Source organism: Pleurodeles waltl, chromosome 3_1 (assembly GCF_031143425.1).
Source record: "Pleurodeles waltl isolate 20211129_DDA chromosome 3_1, aPleWal1.hap1.20221129, whole genome shotgun sequence".
Taxonomy (NCBI): Eukaryota; Metazoa; Chordata; class Amphibia; order Caudata; family Salamandridae; genus Pleurodeles; species Pleurodeles waltl.
Window position 1 is genome coordinate 274,607,285 of NC_090440.1, and position 17,900 is coordinate 274,625,184.

General features: G+C 42.2%; 1 protein-coding gene across 8 annotated transcripts in view; it reads left to right on the top strand.

The window, feature by feature from the left end:
- TJP1 (tight junction protein 1) overlaps positions 1–17,900 on the top strand; it is a 478,449-nt gene that overhangs the window by 265,195 nt on the left and 195,354 nt on the right. For all 8 annotated transcript variants that reach the window (XM_069222373.1, XM_069222377.1, XM_069222378.1 and 5 more), the window contains exons 15-17: positions 3,885–3,980; positions 5,449–5,531; positions 7,867–8,077. In XM_069222373.1, the coding sequence (XP_069078474.1) occupies positions 3,885–3,980; positions 5,449–5,531; positions 7,867–8,077 (390 nt within the window). The remainder of the gene's footprint in view (positions 1–3,884; positions 3,981–5,448; positions 5,532–7,866; positions 8,078–17,900) is intronic.

The window sequence follows — 17,900 nt, forward strand, 5'->3', positions numbered from 1 at the left end:
AGAGCACAGTGACTCCATTGCACATAATCTGCATAAAGAGAGCAGTAGCCACTATCACAAAAGGGCTGGGCTTCAGTTGCTCACTGGCAAGCTCTGATGCAACAAAAATGGTCTGATAAATGGAGCCTCTCAGTGGGGTGGGACCAGAGCATTGTCAAGCTCATTGAAGAAAATACAGAGTTCTCCAGAAAATGTTCAAAAGTTGAGAACACAGTTTCAGAAAGTCACCCAATGGACTTTTATTCTGCATTGTTGGGTGTGAACTTTCGTTTCCCCCTCTGGACTGGTTCACAACATCGTGATTTGACAAATTGTCCTGTTACTTAGAAAAGTTGACATTATCTATTATTAGCATTGGATTTTGGAATTGTATTATTCACCTTTAGTATTCTGCAGCCTTGTCATTTCTTTGAAGATTGCCTAAATATTGTACGATTGCCTCATGCGGTCCTAAGGATCTGAATCACTGTGTAGTGATTAGGGTCAAAATACGTGTAATATCACTTGGGCTGCAGCAAAGAATTTTGTGAAAGAAAGCCAGCGTGTTGTCAGGAGATGTATAGTTAACTTTTATTACTGTCAATATCAGCTCGGTTAATACATGTGAAGAAAGGTTGAATGCTTGAATCTCAGAAGCATAACGCCTAAATTAATATAACCTGAATGTGAAATCTGTATGTGTGGTGATATGTACACCTAGAATTTTTTTGGTAAAAGGGAGGTGCTGGCTATTTAATGAGATGAAAACATTTCATGTATTAAAAATGTATCAGTTGAAGGGAAAATATGGGTACAGTCAAAAACCTACAAATATCTATTTTTTGCCCGTTCAGGTGAGCCATGCTTCCATAATTGCTCTAAGGCACTGTGCTTAATCTCACATGTGATGTTGCAGATAACTTTACAAAAAATACTGATGTAAATTAAGTTGCTGTTGCAATCCTCTGTCAAATTATTCAGCGTTTACCATTAACATCTTGAAAAACATCTCTGAAGCCAGTTAACCCCACTATATCTCTCACTCCATTACTGAGGGTTTTCTGAATCAATTGTCGGTGCTGGGCCTGGCCTTTGGCAGGTTTGGTCAGCGCCCCTTCCACTATTGCCTGCTGTTTTACCTTAGTAAGCCACCGTACATTGTCCCTGGCTTTATGTAGCACGCTCTGGGAACAGGGTCTTTGCCCAGAGCTCTTCTTACAGTGGAGTCTTTGGACAGATACTGTCACATACCACTACAACCATTGGTGGTCTGTGTGCAAGGTTTAGCCTGTAAATGCAGTTTTGTACACATACAGATGCTCTTGTGAAAAATGAATAGAACAGTAAAAGTTAGTCATCAACAATAGCTGGTCTCACAGACAGTAATTGCATGCACATTTACTCACAATATTTAATATTTTGGAACCGGGACTAAACTTCTGTTTTTAGTAAGCATGTATAGAAGACCAATTATTTACAGCTTTACTGATACATTTGATGGTGCTAATGGGTTTGTGCTTTTTGATGTCACTATTGAAAACATATTTTTTTTTAATTTGGGAGATCATAAGCAGCATGGTGGAGGTGGGAATTGAGCTTCTGCATTCTGGATTTATTTTCTTATCCCTAAACAGTAGAATATATTTGCTCATGCTTTTAAGTAACCATCCCGGTCTCTAGAGTGATGTTCTTTCTTTGTATGCCTATTTTGACCTATCACTTCTCTTGGCTGCGGAATGGGGATCCGATTAACCTGCGCTGCTTCCAGTGTAGATTGGCTGTATGTCTGCTGCAAAAAATATGTGTTGTATTCATCCACATGGATGGATGAAAATTCCTCTTCCAAGCGTTATGCTTGCTTATTGGTGATGGACTAGTCCTTATACGTTTACTGAGTCACATATGTAAAGTTGTGCTATTAAACCTTCGCTGAGAAGGAACAAGAGGTGACTGCTTGAGGCACTTAAGGTTAAATAAGACATCAAAGGGTACAGGTTCATGTAGAATGCATAGCATCTGATAGGTTTGGTGTAAAATCCTTTTTTTGTTGAATGAATATAGTGATGACTGTAATAAAATGGATGTTCTGGGACTTTACAGAGGGGACGTGGTTATATCTGGTCACTCAGAACAGAATAAAACGTGTTGAACTTTTGCCCACTGAACGTGGTAGCTTCAGAAGGTAGTTGCACGTTACTTTACCATTTCAGTCCTGCTCATCTTTCCATGATATTTCCATGTATTGAAAGGATTTTATGGGACAAAGGCAGCGGGGTAACTATACAATGCAGACTGAGATGGTAACACCTAAAAACTAAAAATGGCTTCCTTCTCAGCTCATCTAAAAAGAAGTTGAGTGGAGGAAAAAAAAACCTTCATGGAAATCGTCTCTGTTCATGGGATCCTTCTCCTTGGACTCAAAATATAAACTACCTGATTGATCTTTGGTGCACTGCAGGCTTGGCTTGCGCTATTCAGTTATCTCATACATACATACATACATACATACATGCACTGCTTGATGGGACCACACAGCTTCAGAAATCCCTAAAAGATTGCCATTTTTGATTGTGTTCAAATATGTCTGTGCTTCCATTTAAGTTTTCATTTTAGGCCCTAAATAAAGGTTAAAGGTGGTTTTGGCTTATTGATGTTTTTTTGTTTTGACGGAACTCCAGAAAAAATGTAAAATGGTGTATCCTACTGGTATTTTCACACATCGGTGCAAAGAAACAAATTAGGGGAATTTGTATGATATTAGGTAGCATACTCACTGACTTGAAAAACAGATCTTTATAATGCAATGGATGCCACCTCTATAGATTTGTAATTATTCCCATGTGTATTTCTTCTCTCTAGACATTGCAAAAAAGTGTGCAAGGTCCTTACCATTAAACTATTATTTAGGAACATCCACTAGTACATTTAAGTTAGGGGCCTGATATGAGTACATTATGAGGAACATGGTTTCGGAAGATAAGTCAAAGTTATCGTTTTTACCAGTAAATATTTCCAAATGGAGCAACAGAATGTCTGGCCACGTCTTTAAATCTATTGTACTGGAGGACAAAAAAAACACTTGAAAGATTAGTGCCCCAGGAAAAAGTGTTGCTTTATTTTCTTTAGCATCCATTTCCACACGTTTGTTAGTGTTTGATTATAGATCCTACAAGACTACTTGTAAAATAGTCCTTTTTGGGCTGTTGCATTCCAGTGGAAATTGAGAAGTACACATGGAAACAGCTAACAGTAAATTGAGACTAAAATCCTGTGGAATGATCCATGATGTGATTTACAGTGCTTTAAGCCAATGGTTGAAGGTTTCGAAACAAAAGAAGCCATTGGGTGAAGGACTCTGAACCAAAGCTTCTAACGTAACTATAGACTGAAGTATGTTCATCTGAATGACACAAGTACATTACATGTCAAATCTGACAATAGCACACTTACATTGCTCCAGTAATAACAAGATGTTAAAAAAATCATTTTTTTGATGGATGGGTTAAAGGGGAAAAAGATAAACCTCTCTTTGTTTCAATAGAAAGCACTGTCTCTATGGTGTAAATCTTTGCCTTAAGATTAATGGTCTCCTATTTAAAAGGCACAACCAAAACTTACACCTTTTCAGGCTCAGTCTCAAGGACTTAGGGAATTCGGGTACATTATAAATTGATTTATTCATTTAATCACCATTTTGCTTAGCTATTAAAATCTCAGAACTTTGAACTGTAATCTGACTAATTTTCATTAAATGTGTTATTTAGGTAGGATTGAATGTTTTGTGGACTTTCCACTTGTATAACCCTTTAGACCCAGTCTGTACTTTTTAGAAAACAAGCTGAACATTTATTACTAAAATATCCCTTTATACTGATGGCTATATGTATATATGTTCATTTCTTCAGCTGGATTTCTTAGGCCAGTGGTCATATTTGGCCCAATTGCAGATTGTGCACGAGAGAGACTTGCAAGGGAGGAACCAGATGTTTATGAGGTGGCACGTAAGTCCCATATTTTCCATCTTCCTATTCTCATGTAAATATTATGGTCCTAAGAAGTTTTATATCTGCTTATGCTGACTTGCTGTTAAGATTCTTATCTGACTCATTTCCCTTCATTTGTGCGACATTGTATATTTGTGTAAAGTGTCTGCATTGTAGCTGATTTTTCTCAGCTGTTGTGAGAAATGAGACTCATAACAGAATAAAACGTTTCGGTTTGTTTTAATTTTTAGTCCTTTCCATTAAAAACTTTAGTTTCTGTCATAGCATTGGGTTCTTCAGTAATATTTATGAACACTGAACTTCAACACCAGTACACGTTTACAGTGGAGAAAAACGTTTTCTCCAAATAAAGCTGAAGAATTGTTGACGTAAAGCTAATAATAGAGGTTTTCTTTGAATAGAAAAGATATAAACTAATCTCAAATACCATAATAAAATTAATTGTATAGTAGAATTGATTCCAAACCCTTTATTTATTTTCCTCTGTTTAAATGAGACACAATGAAAGGGAATTGCAGCTTTGAATGCTGGAACTGTGGAGTGCAGTATATATTCATTGTGAACCTCCATGCTTATGGAAGCGGTATTCTTCAATGTCATCTCTTTCAAAAAGGGAAAATGAAAACCAGTGTTGGCAGCAATGTTCCAGTGTGTTTTAAAAAGAATATATTTAACCTTGCTGGATTTAGGGATATATTTTTTGAATTTCCATTAAAAAATGTAAATATAAACTGCCTACCATGGGCAATTTTGCTATTTACTTTGTGCTGCATTTTCTTTATGCGTATCCCATACATTGGCAGCTCTGTTTTCTGTTTATTTAAACAAAACATCCATGAGAGAGAACTGTTACAGGCAAGTGTGTTTAGTTAATTTTTTTTGCTCTTAACATGGTAGATGGTGTATTTCTCTTAACTTGAAATGCAACAGTGCATGTACATACATTATAGTTAGCTAAGAGTTTCAAGGCTGACATAACAGTGTGTTGTAAAAATACTAAGTGATTTCAGAATATAATTTCTGAACATCTTTGCTGCTGACGTATGTAGATATATGACCGTTCCAGCTGTGCTATCTCATGTCATGTCAAAGAGCACACACTGTTGATGCAACGGGAGCAAGCTGAAAATAATGTTCAGATGAAAGGAAGTTAGAAGGTGATCTTTAAGGGATTAGCTTAATTAATTTCTTATAACGTTTGATTATTTGAGCTTTAGATTTGTGGAAATTAATGAAATAAACCGACAACATATCTTTGGTGCATGATTCTTCATTATATAGAATACAGTTTGTCTAGATATCAGTGGCAAATTAAGTACCCTTAATTCTGTCATGCTTAATTGCGTGATAGAAATGTGATTATTGTAAGTGCAAGTGTAACTTTCTCTCACCAGAAATCAACAAGCAAACAAAAGTCTTGTTTAACTGACAAAAGAAATGATTATGATATATATTTTCCTGTTAGGAAATGAACCACGAGATGCTGGTACTGACCAACGTAGCTCTGGCATCATCCGCCTTCATACCATAAAACAGATTATTGACCGAGTAAGTTATTGTAATTTGTTCATTGTTAATTGTAATTCACAATCATTCAACTAGCAGGTAGTGTAATGTATATTACAGTTTTAGAACGTTATAAATGTAAGCTCTATGTTCTGAATTTGACTGTTGGTAATGTCTAAATGTTTGTTTCATTTTCATAAGGTGTTTAATATGTTTTTGACCTGTAAAATTAGCTTCTTTATGTGGGATTTTATAATTTAGGAGTCATCCTAATGTCTTGATGTATCAAAATATTGCCTGTCACAATAGAGGATTACCAATATAATTGTTTCACAATATTTTTTTTAATAGAACCCATCCAGTTAAAAGCCAATATTGATTGCCTAACACTGTGAACATCTCTGCTTAAAAAAAAAAAACATTTTTATTTTTCTTATTGAAACCTTGCACAGGAAATCGCAGAAGTGCACTTGTGTACTCTTCTTGACAGTGTCCCTTCAGCAGTCCATAATATATTTTCAGTAACTTACTCCTAATGACTGCAGAGACAGACGCAAGAGGTCTTGTTTATCCATATCTCCTACCCTTATTGAAGGCCTCAGTGCTCAACCAATCACTGTTTATCATCTTCAGTCTTGGCCCATCCAGGAGCCAGGCCGGTCGCTGCCACACCTCAGGGCTAGGCCTCACTGGTCTGGATGGGCCGACCGGCTCAGCACCGTGATCTGCTGGGTGCCGCCATCTTGGGCTGCACCTCAAACCCCAGCCTCAACTATAGCCCTCTGACCACCTCACAGAGGACGGCTGCTGCCTGTGTACCCTGATTGACAGGGTTACCAGTGTCCTTTGTGTCCCTCCAGGATGTTTTGCAGGGCGTTCAGTATTCTGTTGCCTGCAGCACTGGAGCCCGTATCTACGTGCCCATCTCCGTTGCTGTCTTGGCGACCCATGACATCCCTAACCCCCTAAAAAAAGGACTGTACCTGCTGTCTTTTACCTGACAGGAGTCCTGAATGTCTGGGCCTACACCCTCTTGTACTCCGGACAAAGAAGTATACTCCAAGATTCAGGTGTTTGACATCTTTGTTGGCTACGGGGTCACAGTAAGCTGCAGGAGGCCTTTTCCTGGAAATGCCCATCTGACCTATGGCACCAGGACCTAGACTGGACTATGCTGTTGGCCTCTGCTTGACACGCTGAGAGTCTCTAAGGCCAGACCCATGAGGTCCTGGGGGGTTTATAAATGTACTTCGCTGGTGATTTGGGCAAACTTTGAAAAACGTTTCCTCCCAAACCCAGGCAGAACATGCAGGGAAAAGTATCCAACCGGCTGCTCCACATGAATGGATTGAATTTCAGCATCATACCACTCAAGGCTCCCAGTAGCACCAAAACGTAGCTATGTTACAATTGCTTCGGGGCTCAAAAACCTTTCACAAAGAACTCTCCAAATTTCGACAAGGAAAAACCTGCCTCAAGCATCCATCCTTCTTTGGCGGCAGCAACAATTTCAGTGGCTAAGGGAAGATGTTTCTTCTCAAAATGTGACTGAGTCCCTTGCTGCATTGGTACTTAAATATTTTAGATTTTTTTCTTTACAGCCAGACTTTCACTGTAACCAGTCCCTTGGTGTATCAAACCCAGGTTCCATCACAGTCAATCTGAAATTTCTCCTTGGTTCTGGTCTCCCTCATCCATTGACTTACATTGGGGACTTTTTTTTTTGTGATACCGTTTTCACTTCAATTGTTTAATGGTCATATCTCTAGTTTCCATTCTTGGATTTTATGTTGTTTTTGCCTTGTTTTACTCATAAAATTGTTCTCTTTATTTTAGAATTGGTTATGTAGTTTTATTATGTTTTATGTTACTTTGTCTACTGTGTATGCACTGCTTAAATGTTTTACTCAATTTGTGTAACATGCAGCAGGTGTGTCCTTATCCTTTGAGGTGGAGATTTTTACACCCCAAATAATAATCAACTTTCCTACAAATATATTTTGTATAAAGTTCTTTAGGTATCCCTCAAGTGCATAGTTATTCAACTGCTTATGCATTGTAAGTGAATTTTCCTGATGGAGAATTGGTTTGAGCGGCACATAACTTTTCCTTATTAGCAGCTCTTCTAAAACATAATTTAATATTAATTTATGTGCGGCATCAGTAATTGTGCACTTCTAGTGAAAAGCTTGCACAGAATCCTGATCTTGCTTGTTGGAATTGCATATTATGCTTTATAGATTTAAGAATCATATTGAGCATATACTAAACATGATTTGTTCTTTGAAATAGAACATCCCAGTATGTCATACTGATATATTATCTTCACATTTTTGTTGCATTAATTTTATTATATCTGTACTTTCCTTTTCTGCAGGACAAACATGCTTTGTTAGATGTAACTCCTAATGCAGTGGACCGTTTAAATTATGCACAGTGGTACCCAATTGTGGTCTTCCTTAACCCGGATTCCAAGCAGGGTGTGAAAACTATGAGGATGAGACTTTGCCCAGAATCTCGGAAAAGTGCCAGGAAATTATATGAGCGCTCCCATAAATTACGCAAAAATAATCATCATCTTTTTACAAGTAAGCTTTATCTTCACAGAGAAACGTTATCAAAACAATATAGAAGATCTACTACAATTTCACTTAAACATTGCATCCCACTAAATATCAACAAAGTAAAGCAACGTGGAAAGAAATGCATTGTTAAAATACTGAGTCACTTTAAAAATTCAGATAAGGAAATATATACTAAAGTCCATATTAAATATATCAGAGGTGTCAAATTGTACTTGAAAATGTTTAAAATTGTTGATACATTACCACATTTGATTGTGATTCAAGATTCTACATCCTTGACAAATTTAGTTGAAGAGATCAGTGAATAAATGAGGGTGCGATGGCTGGCTTTAAAAGCTAGTGAAACTGAAGCTCTGTTTATCATAGACTAATTGTGCTACTGTAGTTAGGATAGGAGGTTTCTTTCAGACGGTGGAAGCAATGTCTTCAATCAAGTATCCCAGAAAGATGGTAAGAGGCAAGTCGGATCAGCCCCCACAAATTAGTACTTCATGCCTTGTGTATGTCTTGTCTGGTGCCTGAATACCATGTGGTTTTATGGCACCATACGTAAATAATTGTCATGAAGTTAATAGGAGACTATTGGCTACAGTATGTATTTACTGGAATAATAATGACAAATCATTGTGTAAGATTACTTAATAGGTTTCTGACCCCCAAGCTATGGGAATTATGAGCAGCTCCTAACACAAGCAGCTAGTCATTAGTGGAATGACATCATAATTTGATATCATGATTTTTGTTTTCCACTTTGAGTCAAAGCCATTTTCATGTCATTCATGTATGTACATTGGAGAAAATTACAAATGTTGTGAGTGCCTGGAACCTTAGGAATGTGGACCTGTGTGTGTATATTTATGGTGTCCTAATTTGTGGGAGGTGACAATGCTTCATAAAGCGACCATGTAAGTGTTAATGTCAGAAATAGTATTCTTGTTGCAACATGACATCCCATGAAACATTTAAAGGAAACCATCAAGTTTAAACTTAGTGTTTAGATACGTTTGACCTAACCCACTTCAGAGCTCCTCACTTTATTCCACAGGAACCTTCAACTGTTGGTTTGAGTTCCCTTAACCACCATGAATTTGTATTGTTCAGTTTTATTGACTATTTTTGTGCCATTTTACTTAATCATAGGGCAAACTGTTGCTTGAATTATTTCTGCGTATTGAGAGGTGGAGTACTCCACAAGGTTAGTTTGGAGAAAAGCAGTTTGAGTATTGAAGAATGTCATTAGGTCACCAAAAAGATATTGATTTTAAAGCACCTGAAGGTCCTTAATATGGTGTAATCATTCACCTGCATACAAAGAAATATTATTTGGACCAATGTTTGTCTTCAGTGATGTAAAACTGAAAGTATTTGTTTTATTTTCTCTAGTGATAGTCCGCTTGGTGCAACACTCTTGTATGTTTCCTGCAATTGTGTCAGTGATACGTCAGAGCATTATTCAGCACCTTTTATAGTTCCTGCATTTTCTTTTCAGTTGTTCAGTTCATCCAGACATAATTTGAGTTGCGATTTTTATAGTTTCTCTTTCTTTGCATGGGAAGGGACAACACATTGCAGGGTAATGGGTGTAGTCCGTGGCAAATACACATCATCCTGAGTGATTTCTTCGGCCTCTAGCTTGGTGATATTTGTTCCACAAAGGCACTTAAAAGATCTTCATTCTAGATGGAGATCCCAGCCATGAACTAAGTGAATTAAAACGTTCTGCAGGCTTCTTTGTCCTGAGTTCACAGGTCACTGTAAAGTTCTTGGGTATGTAGGTAGGACCATGACGGTAAACCTGTATTATGTATGAGACTTCATCTAGACTTATGCAGGTGGTGTTGTCTAGTGAGGCAAAAGCCCAGCTTGGCCATATCCTCGATTTATTGACCTAAATGTTTTCTTTAGAATAGAATATTAGTCCAAATGTCAAATTCTCCTAATATGGAAGTGTGTGTTCAATTAGTCTCTGGTAACTGCTGCTAGTGCACCAGGTGTAGGAGATCTTTAGAAGAAATATATATATTTTTTTGATTTGCTGGTTCGTACACAATTGTTCAAGTAAAGAATACAGCATGATCCGCGTTAGAACCGTTTCACATGTAACTATTTGAAGGACTTCTAATTTAGATCTTGCCAGTCACTGGGATTGATGAATTGACACCTTACCACCACCATGACTGGACTGTTGAAATTATGATGTGTGCGTCTGAAACAATAGTGATTGGATAGTGATTGTCGTTTCACTAATCAAGTGGTTGTAAAGGGAGTCCATGAAAAATGATAATTAACATATGCTGGTAGTGCTTTTGACAGCAGACCTTGCGTCTAGGAGCACTCCATATAGACTGAGGTTAAAGATAGTGGGTATGAGATGATTTCCAAAGACAGACCCTCCCCCCCCCCCCTTTGTGTTTGTGGTGGACAGAGCGTTCCAGTGAAGGACCCCCAGGTTTCTTAGTGATAAGTGGGGGGAACTTGAGGGATTGGTACTATAATTGTAAAGTGTTGTAATGGAAGACAAACATTTAGAAATTAGCTCTTGTAGCTTGCCAAGTGTGATTGCATGTTCGGTGAATAGGAAGGTTTTATACCCCATTCAAGAATTAAGGGTGGTGTGGAAATGTGATAATAAGTATGAGTGGTGCAATGGAGAGATAACAGGCAGTAGCACAATGAGTGAAAGCAAAAGACTAGTGTTGGAGTCATGTTTGTGATGTGATCTACATTCAAAAGCTGACGGGATACAGCCCATACTGCCTTTGCATCAAAGACCTATAAATTTATCATTTTGGCTTGAGTTAGTACCTTACTGTATGAAGCTTATGACACTGTATCGATGTCATTCATATCAGCCCACAAAAATTTCATCTACTAAATCATTAACCACCACATTGTCAAGTTAAATAGAAGTTGGGAGTGACCAAGATGGCAGCTGCGACGGATGCCTGATATGTAGGCTCTGTCTCGGGCCCACCAAAAATTTTGGTTGGTGCCTCCAGAGACGCTCCCTAAGGTCGTCCGCTGTCCTCCTGGGCTCCGGCATTGTGTGTTGAAGAGGACTCGGCGAGAGGTGAGCAGCTCCCAGTGGCTTGCGGGACGCGTGGCCTCTCCGACAGAGGATCCCATCTCACGCGTAGCGAGGAGGAGCGGAAGGCGGGTCCGTCCGCTCGGCAGCGCCTGGACCGATCGTGCCCACGAGACACAGAGGGGTGCGGTGAGTGGATGGAGGGGGTATGTGGGGGGGGGGGGTCGACACCCCTTTGGCAGCCCCCTCCTCCCCCCCCCCCCCCTGGTCTCTTGCTCCCTTCTCGACCCCCCCCCCCCCCCCCCCTTTTGAGCAGACGCCGCGCGGCACTACCGGAGGAGCCGCGCGGCACTACCGGAGGAGCCAGCCCCAGCTAGCGGCCCTTGGAGGCCCGTTCGTGATCACCTGGAGCGCAGGGGATAGCCGAGAGATACGCAGCAGATACCAGGAGGGCCCCCCACATGAGCGAAGCCCAGCTGCCTGTTGAGGAGTGGTACCGGCCCTTGCCTGGGATGCTGGGCCATCGGTACATGGTGGCTCCTGGGGCCTCGGACAATCACAGTTGGACCTCACTGTGATGACAAAGAGCCCCCCCCCCCCTTTTTTTGGAGCGCGGGGGGCGGAGACCAGCAGGAAGTCAGTGGGGTCGAGGAACTTTATTTAACACACCCCTCAAGACACGAGTGCCGGTCCAAGGGCCCAAAATCAAAGTTGAAGCGACTGGCTGCAGGAGACAGACGGTTGGGTCTTGGCAGGAGCTGAATTAAACACATGAGCAAGCAGCCTAATGGTGTCGTTAGCTTCGGCACTGGCTGCTGCTGCCGCCTAGGGTGTACAGGGTGAGGGCAGCAAAGGTCAGCAGGAATACTTTCGTAGCAGGAACCTCCCAGAAATCGCAGAGACTTTTCTTACTGTGTACAGGCCCCCTATGGAAATCAATGGGCACCACCCATATTGAAACATTCAACTCAATCACAGCAGTGTCGCAAAACAGTGATCATGGCAGGGAAATCTAAGGCAGCCAAAGCTCAGGAGCGGTCCATACTTGGGATAACATCAGGTGAACAGAAAACAACGCCCAGCCTGTCGTGCCTGGAAACTACGTTGCAAGCCCACTCAACTCAATTTGAGAAAATCTTGCAGGCGATAATGGACACCAAATCCTCACTAGAAAACAGAATTGATACAGTGTTCCAGGATCTTTATCTGTTAAGAGTGGATCATCGTAACTTGACGGATAGAGTTGGTACAGTGGAAGATACGTTGAGCGGGTTCAACCCACTAGCACAAGAAAATCAAAAACAGATTTGTCACATGGCGCCGGACAGAAGAGGCGGAGGGCAGATCTCGGCGCAATAATGTCCGCTTTTTGGGGTTTCCCGAAAGATCGGAAGGACAAAACTCAGAACAATTTTTGGAACAATGGTTAATCAAAGAAGTAATGCTGTGTGCCCCGTCAAAGTTTTTCTCAGTGGAAAGAGCACACAGAGTACCGGGGAGACAGCCGGCTCCAGGGATGCAGCCTAGGCCACTAATAGCCAGATTTCTGAACTACAGGGACAGAGATGCAATACTTCAACACTTTTGTAACAAAGGCCCCATCCAGCATGAGGGCTCATCTATCACTGCCTTTCCGGACTTCACTCAAGAAGTACAGAGACAACGCGACTCCTTTCTGAAAATCAAACAACGACTTCGGGAACATAACATCAAGTATGCCCTGATGTTCCCTGCTAAATTGCGAGTGATTTCAGAGGATAAAACGCATATTTTCCCCACCCCGGAAGACGCCTGGACATGGTTGCATGCCAAGGGGCCGGCACAGCCCCGGGAGGGCACGAGAGATGGCGGTGAATGGATCACAACACCAGAACGGAGGAGAACCAGGAAACGCTCTAAATCACAACCCTCCGTAAAACAAACAGCGGCCGAGAGAGCAAAGGTACTGAAAGAGACGAATTTGCACACACAAAACTGCTTCGGCGCAATGCGCACCAATGCAAGTGACCACACAGACTCGAACTCAGCTAGTTCTGATTCGACGATACTGAAGGCGCTAAGAGGTCCGAAGTTAACACCCAGATCAGCGGATGCACTGTGATGGCGTGGGGGGGGGGGTGAAACGATCTTATCCCTCATCGGTCACTGTGGTACAATTACGGAACACTGGTGCGGAGGGTCCAGACGGCACAAGTAGGACACAGCCTTTGCATATAAGTAACAGCTGGCTGCCTTGTTCAATTCATAGATGAGTAAGACATAACACTGCACATGTGGTGCTGGCAGAGCCGGCGTGTCCCGGGGGCGCTGACATACGTAAATTCTTTTTTTTTCTTGGTCGAAGGTGGGGGCCCCTATTGCTATCATGCCTCCCCAGAAGATATCCGCATGGATACAGCTTTTTTCGATTAGAAGTGTGATGTGTATTTTGTTTCTACAGATGGTGGCTAGAACTAGGCAAGTTCAGCACAGCTGTGGGGGAATAGTTGGGGTGGGGGTGAGTGGGATTGCATTTACTTATGTTTATTAGGTCTTTTTAAACAATGAAACAAATTGGTGCAGCTGTTAGTCAATATTACAAGCAAGGAACAGGGAAAAATAATGGGGGGGGGGGGTGTTGGCGGCTCACTCCAGGGCATATAAACAAAGATGGTACAAAAGCACATGGTGTGGATTTCAAACGTCATGCACAAATACAATATAATTACGTGCAACGTGTGGGGAATGGCGACGCAGGGTAAAAGATATTGTGTGCACGCCTGCCTTAAGCGCCAGGAAATACACATCGCCATCCTGCAAGAGACACACTTACTAGAGGCCGATCTGAAAGTACTAAGGGGGTGCTGGGGAGGACCGATTATAGGCACATCATACTCGGCCTATGCTAGGGGGGGTATTGGTGTGAATAGCCCAGTGGGGTACAGTATGTTCAACACACACACAGAATAGATCAAGGGGGAGATATGTGGTAATGGAGGGGCAGTTGGATGGCAGACAACTCACGATAATAGGGATTTACGCCCCTAATAGTGCATTGCCTGAATTCTTGCGTACCCTATCACCGGCCTTACTAGTCAACCCAGAGGCACCAGCTGTGTGGGGAGGAGATTTCAATAGCACACCAGACATGACACTTGATCGATCTATCCCGCCCCGAGAGGACTACCACACGGGAGCGCCACTGGTCCACTGCTGACATGGGCAGGGGACATGAGACTACATGATCTCTGGCTCATGAGCCACCTAATGCAATGAGAATATTAGTTTTATTCAATACCCCACAAAGTACACACTAGGATAGACATTATGTGGGGCACCCACGAAATATGCTCCCTAGTTATGGACGCGGAATACCTAGCCAAAACGTTATCCAATCACTCCCCACTTCGGTTAATGCTGCGATGGGGAAGGAGACGATCTGCGATCCCCGCTTGGCGCCTGCCGGGGGAGGCTCTCCTAGACCAGGCTTTCAGGGAGGAATTAAATAAAACGATAAGAAATTACTGGGAAATTAACAAGGGCTCCACTGATACAAGACCGATGGAGTGGGAAGCACACAAAGTCATTGTTCAGGGGCATTGTCTGTCTGCTAGCTGGGGGGTCAGGCGCTCGCTACATGTTGAAGTTACCACATTGGAAAAAGAGAGATGAGAAAACTGGAAATCGCAGTGGCACATAATGGGGCATCGCAGACAGAAGTTAGGAACATACGCTCAAAATATAATGAGGCAGATTTAAGACTCCGCCGCCATGACTACAATTATTATTTAATGCAACTACAAACAGAAGGAGATAGATCAGGGAGACTGCTGGCATGGCTACCCCGCGAGGATCGCCAGAAAACACCTACAGGGGCTATATGACAGGCAGATGGAACCATGGCCACCAGTCAGGAAGCAATCAACAAAGCGTTTGAGGAGTACTACATAGGCTTATACAAGGGACGGGCATCATGCACTATCCAGCAATTGGGGACCTTTCTAAGAGGAGAGAACTTAACACAATTGTCACAAGAAGATAAAGAGACATTAGAGGCTCCCCTGACAATGGAAGAGCTAGAAGCGGCCATGGCACAGATGTCCAGAAATAAAGTGCCGGGAATAGATGGCTTACCAATAGAATATTACACTACTTATTCCAAACATTTGAAATCACACTTGCTGGAGGTGTTCGAAGAGGCATGGTCTCATAAATTACTCCCAGCGAGAAGCATTGATAGTGGTCCTGCCTAAACAGGGCCGCAACCTTACAGATGTTAAGTCATATAGGCCACTCTCACTACTAAATCTCGATTGCAAAATACTGGGCAAAATCCTGGCAAATAGATTAGCTCCCATAATACACACCTTAGTACATGAAGACCAGAACGGCTTCATTCCAAAACGCAACACATTCTTGAATATTCATAGGCTGTTGAGTATAATAGGGGATACTCCACCAGAGGCACATGAAAATGTGGCAATGTCATTGGACATTGAGAAAGCATTCGATACACTGGGGTGGGACTTCCTATTCGCAACGATGCAGAGTATGAGGTTCGGACCTGGCTATATACGCTGGGTGCAGACATTATATGCAGAACCCAGGGCCAGAGTGAAGACAGGAGGCATCATATCAGACAGCTTCCCTATTGAAAGGGGCACCAGACAGGGTTGACCACTATCTCCCTTATTGTTCGCCATTGCAATGGAACCACTGGCAACTAGGTTGTGCGCGGAGGGGGAGCGTTTGGGAGTGCTCCGTGCAGGAACCTGCCATATAGTCTCGCTATACGCGGATGATGCCTGATATACGTGAGAAGGGGAAGTGAAACCATGCCGTTGGTGATATCCCTATTAGAGGAATATGGAAGGATATCGGGATTGAAGGTGAACTGGGATAAGTTGTGTGTGTTCCCACTGGCCGAATTGGCCCACTGAGAACAGGGAGTCAGCACCAGAAGGGCGCTTGAAATGGTGCTTTGACACCTGGGAGTTCATATATACCACAAGCCTGGCGACTTGAGGGATGGCAACTTGGGGCGCGCGCTGAACTCTATAAAGGGGTCTTTACGCTTCTAGTGTGCATTGCCACTATCGCCACTAGGCAGAGTGGCGATAGCGCATATGTTACTACTTCCCCTACTTCTGTACTTCTTTGCGGCATTGCCGGTCATAGTGCCTAAAAGTTTCTTCTGTGAATTAAACGCAGCACTACTGGGTCTTATATGGGGAGAGGGCAGGACTCGAGTGGCTCTTGCCACACTACAGCGCCCATTAAGTGAGGGCGGACTGGGAGCCCCAAACTTTGAATTGTACTTTGCTTCTGCACAGCTGCAGTGGACACTAAACTGGATACACAGACCCAAGTCGGCTGAATCTACATGGATCATGAAACAGCTACATGGCAAGCCACTGTTCACATGGCTGTCAAATACCTTAGCAAAAGGGTCACCCGGTAACCCATTAATGATAGCTGCACACGAATGTTGGACACAGTACATTCAAAGGGGCCGAACGGGGATTCCATACTCCTCCCTCATTCCACTGGGACAAATCCCAGGAAGGGGGAATATAGCTGGCACATATTCCACTGCAGCTTGGGCAGAGGCGGGTATACTAATGGTGGGAGACTGCTTTGAGGAAGGAAAGCTAATGTCCTTTGAATCTATAAGAGACCTCACCTCAGTGGGAACAGGATGATTTATAGCATATTATTCTATATGCCATTTAATTAAGAAGGCGTGGACATCGGGGGACCAGGAACCTATTACTTCTCCAGCGATGCACCATATGTTGTCATACGACAATCAAAACAAAGTCATAACAAATACGTATAAAGTCTTAAATACATCCCCCGTAAATGGATTAGAAAACGTTAGAATTCGGTGGAACACTACTTTACCGAACCAACTGACAGCTGAAGAATGGGGTCCCAGGCCCTAAATCACACCCGCAGAGTGTCAAGAAACCCTAGGTTTCGATACTATGCGAGGCTGAAGCGCATGTTTCCTGGAGCGGACTTCCATTGCCCTCGCTGTAGCTCCCCATCAGCCAACTTTTATCATATGGTCTGGGAGTGCGGTCCCCTGGAAATGCAATGGCGGGGGGTAGTGACTGATACTTCAGATATAACAGACCTTACATTCACGCCGGATCCCGGCTCCTGTTTATTGGGAGTCAGGAAAAGGGATAAAAAGCACAAGTACATACATAGCTTTGCATACCTAGCTTTCATAATGTATAAAAGGTTGATTGCTATGAACTGGAAAGCCCCTAAAGTACCGGATTTGAAAACGTGGCGTGCCTTAACATTGCGCTGGGCACGCACGGAATATCAGGTACTACGTAAGTTATTAGATGAAGGTCAGAAGCACACTGGGTGTGATGCCTGGGAAACATTTTTCACCAAATTGGAGGTTAAAAATGATGAGCACCCACCATGAAACCTGGTAGCACTGCGAAAATGTAAACAGTGAACAGACCACATGCAGCCCCACACAGACCTTGTATGCCCTACATGGAAGTAAAATATACAATTGGTGCATACACACATAAACAGTCGATACTACATTTTGAACCCCAACACACTCGCAAGCAAGATGTAAAATAAAGGATGGTTTCCGTCAACTGCTAATTATGGTACTAGCTATAACATGTGATTTAGCTGCGCGCTGCAGAAAATGAACACTGTGAATGGGATTAGACCTAAGTTGTTATTGTTATTTACGTTTTATATTATGTTAGATCAACTAAATTCTATTATGACAAACTGCAATTGCTGTCGATGGATGTGCAGAAAACATTTAAAAGATGTTTAAAA